General features: G+C 44.7%; 1 protein-coding gene across 1 annotated transcript; it reads right to left on the reverse strand.

Moving 5' to 3' along the window:
* Positions 1–409: 409 nt before the first annotated feature.
* CNRIP1 (cannabinoid receptor interacting protein 1) lies at positions 410–7,945 on the reverse strand. The gene is made up of 3 exons (XM_063328406.1): positions 7,422–7,945; positions 6,617–6,761; positions 410–1,874 (listed from the first exon to the last, which is right to left on the reverse strand). The coding sequence occupies exons 1-3, from the start codon at positions 7,598–7,600 to the stop codon at positions 1,710–1,712; spliced, it is 489 nt and encodes a 162-aa protein (XP_063184476.1). The 5' UTR covers positions 7,601–7,945; the 3' UTR covers positions 410–1,709.
* Positions 7,946–10,366: the final 2,421 nt, after the last annotated feature.

The raw sequence follows: 10,366 nt of genomic DNA on the forward strand, positions 1-10,366 counted from the left end.
TGCAGCTGGCTAGCTCACTGTTCCCATGGTGTATTACATCAGTGCTACAGTCAGGCTCTTTTGAATGTGGAAATCTGCAGACAGTCAAGCTTTTTGATTAATAATTCAATGGAAGAAGATATTTGTTTGGTATTTCATTTCTGTCCTAAATCTGTACTTTCCACGCTATGTTAGTGCAACGAAATGCAGTTTAATTTTATCAATAAATTGTATTGAGCGTTACCACAACTGTCTGCGTTCTAGCACATTGGATCTGTATTTCCTAGAAACAGCAGCTTTGGGTAAAGAACATGAGGTATTTTTGGACTGGAAAGCACTGACTATGTAGCCTTTGCTGTCTAACTTTATAAAACCACTGCATTTTTTGATACAGTATTTTTCAACTCACTTAGATCGTCATACTAGAGAAGAAATTGTTTAAGTCCTTTATTACAAAGATCAAAAGTAATGGTTACCATTTACATACACAATTTACAAGTTATTCACAAAGGGAATAATGGATACGCAAGAACCGACAGCTTACTTCAGCCCAACTTGGGGATGGGACAGTGCAGGTATTTCCCTGCTTTATTTACTGAAAGAAGAGATATGTTTGTTTTTTGTTGTCTGTATGTGTTAAACACTGATCGAGTGTTTATGTAGCATCTTTAGTCATAACCATGCAAATGCTTACCTTTATTTGAAAGAGTGCAGTGCATGTATAAACGTGCACTGGGATCTGCACTCTTCATGTTGCTGAGTGTTCGTTGTCAGAAATCCTGTTGATTTTGGTATAATACAGTAGTCAGGCTTGAAGAAGTTGATTTGTAGGATTTCACTGATTTGAGTGATGTGTCATTAAAACAAAAATGGAGATTACTGTCAGAACTCCTACTCTAAGAACTGAATTAAGTATGGCTGCTATATCTTTCAAGAATACTATATGGTCTTAAGATAGGTATTAGCCATGTTGTTAGATGTCTTTGATACCACAGCTGACTTATTGCTTTTCCTTCTTTCAGGTTAGTGTGTTTTATGCCATTTCCTAAAGCTATTTCTGAGACTGGGAAACTTAACAACAAAGAATCTTATTTTGAGAGATTTGGTAAATTAGCGAACTTCGCATAATATTTTACAGCACTTAAAAGGGAGAATGAATTTCCAAGTCCCTTGGTATGAAAGCACAATATCCACAGTGCAGTAGCTGCCATTTAGCTAAACCTGTAAATATCCATAATTTGCACTTTTTGCTGTCCACTGGGATGACATGTACGACAAAATGCTTGAAGGAGCACACCGATTTAGGAGCAAACACAAATATAAATACAGAAATCACTGATATCATGTTGCATCCAAATTCTAAGCAATAAAGCAAAACACTTCACAAAAGTTGTTAGGTCTAGTGGAACCATTTAGTGGGGAATAAATCCAAATAGTTATGACAGTATTATGATGGTACAACTTTCTACCCAGCTATCAAATATTCTTTACCATGAACTTTTCAGTATTCTCAGGGTGGCAGATAAAGAATGTTGCAGATGCCATGGTAAACTTAAAATACAGTAATAGGCAAACATTTTAGTGGCACCACCTGTATATACAACGTAGTTGTTGGAAACTTATGGAACAAATCAACGTTACAGTATGCCTTTTGTTAAGGCTCCTTGCTGGTTTAGAAAGGTAGATTTTTCTTTAGGGAGATTGTCCAGCAGTATTGGTTTCACATCTCTTCAGTGGAAGGACTCTTTATTGATCCACATAAGACTCCGCGTTTCATTTGGTTTGCATTCGTACTCAATACTGCCAAAACTGTTTCCCCATTGGCAATGATCCCGCTTGTGGTAGTTGTAGAACTTGACTTGCCAGACTGTTTCAAAAACGCCAATGTCATTAAACTGCGAGGAAGAGGGAATATCAGTGTTAGTGAGCTGGTTATTCTGTTGGTTTCTCTCTCTTAATGAGAAACAACACTCTTACGAAACTGCAGAATGTAAAACAGCTGATAAAGGGTTATTGTTCCTCAAGTCAATAAATCAAAGATCTGTAAAGTCTGCTCTAGCAGTCATGAAGTCTTTTATGCTTAGGCATACATAAAACATGAAGGATCAGGTTCTTTGTGTACTCTCCTCTTGCACTTATATCTGGGAAAGGCAAGGGAATAAAAATACTCAAGTTCCTGTATGGATAAATGTTACTGACAGCAAGAATCAAAGCTATAATTCTGAAGATGACACAACAGTAGTTGGCATGATCTCATATATACAAGTGGCTTGTATATATGTATCATGTAGCAGAGATCTGTAGTGATACAGGCCATTGCTTCACCTTTATACCATACCTAGAGGCTGCAGCTACTACTGGGAAGATTCCTTCTTTTGCTCAATTGTAAATCTTTAATGTCCCTATATTTTGTAGCCTTGTGTTTGGAGTGTCTTGATTGAGACATGCTGCTATTAGATCGCTTACTTCCCTGGGATCCTGTTCTGCGTTTTACATGAAACTTAAGCAAAAGAAGTTCTCCTTTGTGCATTTCTGTAATTGCTAGTTGTACTGTGATAGCGCAGCTTTTCAAACTTAGCTATGAGTAAGAGTGGGTAGGAAGGAGATAAGGGGCTAATACAGTGAAGGGGTAGTGAAATGTTGACTGCAAGTTGTCTGATTGTGCTTGCAACTTTGAAGTGAATGGGACTATGGCTACGCTAAGTTCTGTAAAATAAAATCTCTCACTTTCTTTGAAACCATTGCTAGATACCCTTGTAGTATCAGAAAAGCCATATGAATGAGGCTTACAAGGATATATCATGACTTCAGTTATGATGGTGATGTTTGGGTTCCTGTGCCTTGAGACCTTGCAGAGAGCCTACAGCGTGGATGTGATGCCTCTATGCATTGTTGTTGGTCCCAGTAGTATGGTTTGTTGATTGTGTTATGTTGTTAGTGGATTCAGTGCTACTAAATGATACTCTGTTCTTCAGCATTTTTTCCTTTTAAGTGTTTCCATCACTCACTCTAATGACAGCTTCTTCACTTGACTGTTTTCCATTCCCATCATGTGCCTGCGAGCTGACCTTTGGTCATCTGCCTGTTACAATCACACTTGCAAAGTCAGTATGAAAGCGCTTTTACACAGTGACTCGTCCTGAGTTGAATGCAGAGCCTTCTGTATCCAGTTTTCACAGAAGGACATGTAGTTATTTATTTTTAATTCAAGATGCGGTTTGTAAGCTGCTGCTGCGTATTGGGCATTGCTTTAAACCTTCCCCCAGCCCACTGTGGTAACTTAAATTTAGCCTTGACAACAGCAGGAGTTGCTGTGTGCTGTTAGTGGAAGGTTTTTATTTGGCTCCAGTTCCAAGTGTTACCTTAAAGGAGTAGCTGAAATATTTCTGCTGATTCCTTTGACAAAGAGAGAATCAGATGTACAGGCTATTTTATCCCTCCAAGCAACTAAAACCTTAATTAAGGGTTTTTTTAATTAATCATCTTTGATAGTAATCCTGATAACACTCGTAATGCAATATAGTAAAGGTTAATCACATTGGATGTTACTGTGCACAATCCACGCAGAGAAATTGTCAGAGAGGAGCATCAGCCACTCTCAGTCTGGAAACTGAGGAAGAGGAGGCATTTCTAATAGCATTTGTAGAAGGTGGTATGATACAGGAGCAGCATTTCATTTCATTTAATGTGTGGAGGATCTGAATTTCAAAAAGACAGAGGAAGAAAACTAATTCTATCTTCTTCCAGTGACCCAGTTTGCTGAGCTACCCTGAGTAGTTTGATGTGGATTTCCAGGAGAAGGAAAGAATTAATTGCAGAGCTTTTCTACTACCATGCACACCAGCCATCCCAGTCCTGAGCAGATGCAGCAGCTCTGTAGCATAATGAGGATTCTGCATCCTCAGAGCTTCCTGAATTCCTGTGGCTCCTGCAGCTGAATCCCAGCTCCTCTACTGGGCCTCTATAGGGGCTTCCCCAGGGAGTAGGGATGGCCCTATTCTTTATCAGGTCAGGCTTAGAAGCCTGTTTCCCTGTCTGCTGTTCTCTGTCCTCCGGTGCTATAGGAGTGAATACTTATTTAATCACTCCCTCTGAATTTGCATGCTGGGATGATTTGATGGCTATTTATTACTGGGAATGGAGGTTTTATTACTGGGAATAGAGGTCTAGCTTCTTTGTTCAATCTTAGTCTAGTCTGACCAAGAACAAAATGAGACCCAAAGAGAAGTTTCTAACTTAGTTTACACCATTTGCTAGACAGTTTATCAGTTCATGGGTAAAACACATCCTTGGATTCTGGAATTCAGAAACAGGATTGTTGTTTTACACATATAAACTATGGCTGTAACGGCTCAGATGTCTACTAGCCAGTTAAAGTAGGAGCACAAAGAGTTATTTGCTTAAAGTTTTAGAGCAGATAGGAAATAAATTCTTATGGACCTTTATGGACCTTCTGTCTTTCAGGCATCAGATTTGGCAGTATTAGACCAGTTTTTAACTGCAGGACTGACCTCACAATCTATTTCTAATGCGAGTTCAGATTTTATGCCTTAAATAGTGTCCTTATCTCCCTAGGATGCATCAGGATCCCGCCTGTTCTAGAAAAGGAAGTGGAGGCAGAAGTTCCTCATAGTTGAAGGAAATAGGAAAATTTAAAGCCGTATGCAATAAGCCCAGTTTTGAAGATTTGGGAGGTAGGTATCAGAAGCAGTTTTCAGACTGGGGTATCTGAGGCTGGTTCCCTAAATCTGTTAGGGCTCTGTGCAGCTAAGCAGCTAAATGATGAGTTAAACATGTAAATCCCTGTTGAGTTGCCTATATTTAATACTTAAAAGTATCAATTGTGGACATATAAGTCTGTACTTTAGAACCTATCTGCCAAGATCAAATCCTAAAAAGGGTTGAGGACCTGCTTAATGCTTGAAAATCCTGTTAGCTTCATGGTTAATATCCCAGGATTTGATTTGTAAAAGCAACTGTTTGGACAAATATTGTGACTACTCATTCTGATGCTGCAACAAACCATCTCAGAGCTTCTATCTGAAAATCAGACCCTCCTTGCATTTCTAGAAATTACTTCATTTGTGATTTGACTTGGTTTCCTCCCTAAGAAAAGGTAAACTTCCAGATTTTCAGAGTTCACATCAGTGCTGCACTCAAGGGTTAAGGTGGCTATCAAAGTAGGGATGCCTTAGTCAAAGCAGCTGTCTTTTTGGGAGCACTGCCCTTTCAGCTCCTGGTATAAGGACACTGTGAAATACAACTGCAGTACTCAACAGTGGCATCCAGCAGCCCTTTTCAGCTGGTTGAGAAGTCCTGCTGGGTGTCTGGTTTTCCTGTGTGTTAAAAGCAGCTCACTGTTTAGAAAAGTGATTAATGTGGACAAATACTTCAGGGTAGTCTTATTAACCTAGGATTACGAAGTGGTAACTGTTAATGTGATATGGGTCTCCAAAATTAAGTTGTGCATGCTGTAATGGTCAGAAATGACAAATGGAGATGTTACAGTTCTTATTCAGAAGGGGATTGCCATGCTAAATGATGATTCCAGAAAAAAGTTGTGGAGATAAAGATCAAGATTAAATCCTGTGTGCAGTAAACAAATGTGAGAAAAAGCTGAAATCTGGTGGCCTTGGCAAGGTCCTAAACTTGTGTAAGTTGGAACAGAGCCTTAAGAGAGCTTCAGATGAAGATGGCTTACTGCCCTGCTTCCCCTTTTTTGTACAGGAGACATAAAATAAACAGCAGGAATCCCTCAGAATTGTAATCAGGAGGAGGGTGGGGAAACAACAACCAACCAAACCGAAGTCAGAACAAAACAAATCTCCCTCTGCACTCAGAGCCTACCACCCAAAGAGTGCTGTGGAAATCTGCGCACTGCTCTTCCTGTCTTCTGTCAGCTCTGCTGCCTTACGGGCTGGAGCTTTTCTCATCTCACTTTGGGGTCACTGCATATACTGATTCTGGCCCTTGGAGCTTCTCTTTAAGGTTGGGGTGAGGAAGTGCTTGAATAAGAGCTTAGGTTTGTGGATGCAGAGATAATATGATAATAGAAGCTTGTGGGGAAGGGAGAAGACAGTGGGGAGAGGGGGGCTGTTCTCACACATGATTTCAGCCTCTGGAAAGTCCTCAGGCATCCTGCAGATGACAGGTGCAGGAGGAGAGTGGAAGGGGACATGCTCTGCTCCAAAAACCCTGGCAGTGCTGGGAGGCAAAAGGGGGCTCCCTGTATGCCGGGAGCTCCCTGTATGCCAGGGGCTTGGGATTTGATTCCTAGCCAGGGATCTTGGTGGGAGTTACCTGAAGTCTGTAATATGTCCTGCAGAAGAGGGGAGAGGTTCAGCTCACGTTTCTTTCTGCTGCAGCACCCCAAAGAGTTTTGCAGGTCTCTAGAAATCCTCATGCTACTTCCTGGCCCTTGCTGCTGTCTTGGCTTCCCCTTGGGAAGCAGGGCTTGTGTTTTCCAGCTACGCTGTGACCAGCTGTCTTACTGATGCACAGCAGAGAGAAGGGCAGTAGCTGTGATCAGACTTTGCCCTGGAATATTTCACCTCCACACCTCTCTCTGCGTATCAACCCCATGCTGCCCTCCCTTGTCTCCCCACACCAGGCTCCCACCGTGCAGAGAACCACGTACCTGCATGTTGACCTGGATGGGCTGTCTCTCTCCACTCTTGGTATGGGGCACCCCTTCTGTGTCGTAGATCCCTGTGTAAGAGGCCACCTGTGCATCTCTCGATTTCTCCTCCAGCGGGACGTTGACACCCCCGATGCCCATTGTTCTGCAGAGAGATGGAATCCAGCCTTTTAGTGGCCCTGCATGTTCCCTTCCCTAGTAGCGTGGAGCCAGCACATGGCTTGCAGCCTGGCAGCCTCCACGCTTGGGGGATGCTTCAGGGATTTTAGCAGACCTGCAGGTGCTGCTGACTCACTGGGGCTCCTGAAAAATGTCAAGGCTCTGCATGCACCCAGGGAAGGTGTGGAAAGGAAAGGGGGTGGGGGTGGTGTCTGATCTCCAGTAGCTGGGGATGGGTTAGTTGAATCCCTTCTCCAGGGCTGATTCCCCATCTGCATCCTCCCTGGTCCTCATCTCTGCTTTGCCACGGAGCATCCCTGACATGCAGGGCTGGAGGGGCCTCTTCCCTCTGCCTCCAGGGCAAACCGCGGGGAAGGAGGGAGAAAAGAAGCTGAGCTTGGAAGAGCTCCGGGAGAAGGAAGCGACTCCAAAACGCAGCCTCTCTCCCAGGCCAGCCGGGCAAGGCAGTGGGAACAGCTGGCCGGGGACCTAGAAACGGGGCCACTAAAGCAAAAGGGTGGGGAGGGAGAAATCACGGAAACCCCGTGCTGTCAGCCTGCCAGGAAAAAATATTAAACCTCTAAAAATAAAGCGGCGGGGAAGGGAGGGCCGGGGGAGCCGCCCCGGGCAGGGGGGCTGCACTTACGTGGCCTGGACGGTGCCGGGCCGGAGGGACACCTCGATCTTGTATTTGGCCCCCGTCAGCAGCTTGATGGTGCGGTTCTGGCCGAAGCGTTGCCCGTCCACCTTGAAATACACCGCCCCGTCGTTGGGCTGGATTTTGAGGGAGACGCTGATTTTCACGAGGCCGGGGATGTCGCCCATCGCTTGTCGCCGGGGTGGGGGGGGGGCGCTGCGGGGTCTGCGCTCGTCTCGCCCCCTCCGCTGAAGGCGGCTGGCCGGGAGAGGAGAGCGAGGCTGAGAGGAAGAGGAGGAGGGAGGAGGAAGAGGAGGGGCTGCCGGATCCCAGCCAGCCTAGCCCTTCCCAAAAGCAGCGGATGATATATTTGTTTTTTCCCTCCCCCTTAATCGCGGCGCAGCATCTGGGCGGCGGATGCGCTTCCCCCCCCCCGCCACCGCCTTCCCCCGGGTTGGGGGACATTTGCAGCTGCTCAGATTGCAGCCGGTTTCCAGGGAGTTAATCCGGCCCCGATTACCGCAGCCTTAATCCCGCCGTTTGTTCCGGAGGGAGCACGGGGGAGCCGTGCCGTGCCGGGCGGGCGCCGCCGCCGCCGTTCAGCACCAGCGGGGCGGACAGCGGCGCGGGCAGGGAGCGCCCCGCGGGGAGCCCCCTCGCCGGCGGGCGGCGCGCCCGGGGGTATCGGCGGAGGGGGAATCAACGGCAGGGGTTGGAAGGGACCTCTATAGAGATCATCTAGTCCAACCCCCCTGCCAAAGCAGGTTCACCTAGAGCAGGTTGCACAGGATCGCATCCAGGCGGGTTTTGAATTTCTCCAGAGAAGGAGACTCTACAACCTGTTCCAGTGCTGTGTCACCCTGAAAGTAAAGATTTTTTTCTTCATGTTCAGACGAAATTTCCTGTGTTCCAGTTCGTGCCCATTGCCCCTTGTCCTGTCTCCGGGCACCACTGAAAAGAGTCTGTCCCCATCCTCTTGACAACCACCCTTTAGATATTTATAAGCATCCATAAGATCCCCTCTCAGTCTTCTCCAGGCTAAACAGACCCAGGTCTCCCAGCCTTTCCTTATATGAGATATGCTTCAGTCCCCTGATCATATCTTCGTAGCCCTCTGCTGGACTCTCTCCAGTAGTTCCTTATCTTTCTTGAACTGGGTATCCCAGAACTGCACATGGTACTCCATATGTGGCCCCATCAGCACAGAGTAGAGGGGGAGGATAACTTCCCTTGACCTGATGGCCATGCTCTTTTTAATGCACACCAGGATACCATTGGCCTTCTTGGCTACAAGGGCACATTGCTGACTCATGGTCAGCTTGTTGTCCACTACTATTCCCAGGTCCTTCTCTGCAGAGCTGCTTTCTAGCAGGTCAGCCCCTAACCTGTACTGGAGCATGGGGTTATTCCTCCCTAGGTGGAGGACCCTATGCTTGCCCCTGTTTAACTTCATAAGATTCCTCTCTGCTCAACTCTCTAGCCTGTCCAGGTCTCACTGAATGGCAGCACAGCCACAGTGTGTCAGCCACTCCTCCCAGTTTTGTATCAACAGCAAACTTGCTGAGGATACACTCTGTCCCCTCATCTGAGTCACTGATGAATATATTGAACAAATCACTCTGCTGATCCCCTCACCACGGAAAGCTGGCTCCTGCCAGCTGATCAAGCCCTCTAGGGTGGGCTGAAGCATCTGCATAGTGGCACTCAGGAGCCAGAGCTGCCTGAGAGGGAGGGGAGGGCAGAGAGCAAAGACCTGGGTTTGTGCTGCATCTCCCTGTAGAGTGAAAGGTTTTTGTGAGCTACCACGCCTAGGCTGAGGGTCAGTTTCTTGCACCCTGAGGTCAACTGTCAACATCAATATTTGGCTCAAGTTTTCTGCTGGAATTTTTTTTTATTTTATCATCACCTTATCACAATCTTAATAGAAAAACCCAAACTACTGTAATTGCACTATGAGATTAAAATCTCATTTCTTTAAGTCTAATACTACTCTTTACCTATGACTGATACTGTTTCTTCAAGGAGAAAGACCTTTGAACCTAGAAGTTGACCATAATTCAACTCTCTGCGGGTCTCATTCCAATCTAACAGTTAGAGATTGCTTTTAATCCAGGAGCAGGATTCTTTCCATTCTTTTGCATTTGTTCTTCTTTGCTGTTAAAACTGTAACATTCTTATGGCTGACACAGGCCTTGGACCACAAATACTTTTTTTTTGTGATCAGACATAATGGCAGAGTTCATGATTTTGTTAGGAGAATTTCATAGCTACACGTTGCATTGAACTTGACCTTTTCTTTGTTTGTCTGAAGATGGGATGTACACATGCTGGTAAAATGTAGTATTGCTAAGCCAAATGGAAGATATAGCGTTACCCAGCTGCGTTTCTTTGTGCATGTAAGTTAATTAATTTTATTGTGAACATTAAGCAAAAGAACAGATTCTGCTGAATACTTAACCTCTGCAAAAAAAAAAAAAAAAATAAAATCCTGCTTTATTTGTCTTTATTAGGTATCCAGCTAATTGTTACACAATGCAGTCGTTGCTTCTCCCACTGAACAGTCAAGGATTAAACAAATGCCATTAAAAAAAATAAAACAACAATTCCCTATGTACGATGAGGTACATTATCAACATTAATGTAGGAGAAGAATCTTTTAGGCTTGGTGAGTCACCCAAGACTCTTATATTGTCAAAGAGTACCTAATCAGAGAGTAGTTGCGTCTAATAAAGTAGTAAGTTGCAGGAGCTACTCATCCCATTGTGGGGGCCAAATATTGATCATGAATCATACACTGAACTTGATTTGTTGCAAAGATTGTTGCTGACTTTAAAGATCCTCAAAAGCAGACACGAAAAATAGGTAAAATGAGTCTTTCTAACCCTCGTCTAGGTCAACAGCGAATGGTCTTGAAAATATCTTGGAAGTTAGCAGACAATGAAGTAGTATGTACA

Source organism: Chroicocephalus ridibundus, chromosome 3, assembly GCF_963924245.1.
Source record: "Chroicocephalus ridibundus chromosome 3, bChrRid1.1, whole genome shotgun sequence".
Classification (NCBI taxonomy): domain Eukaryota; kingdom Metazoa; phylum Chordata; class Aves; order Charadriiformes; family Laridae; genus Chroicocephalus; species Chroicocephalus ridibundus.

Coding starts and splice junctions, on each gene's coding strand:
- CNRIP1 (XM_063328406.1), bottom strand. CDS start 7,600: ATGGGCGACATCCCCGGCCTCGTGAAAATCAGCGTCTCCCTCAAAATC. Junction 6,762..7,421: donor CCCGGCACCGTCCAGGCCAC/GTAAGTGCAGCC, acceptor ATCTCTCTGCAG/AACAATGGGCATCGGGGGTG. Junction 1,875..6,616: donor CCATCCAGGTCAACATGCAG/GTACGTGGTTCT, acceptor TCTTCCTCGCAG/TTTAATGACATTGGCGTTTT.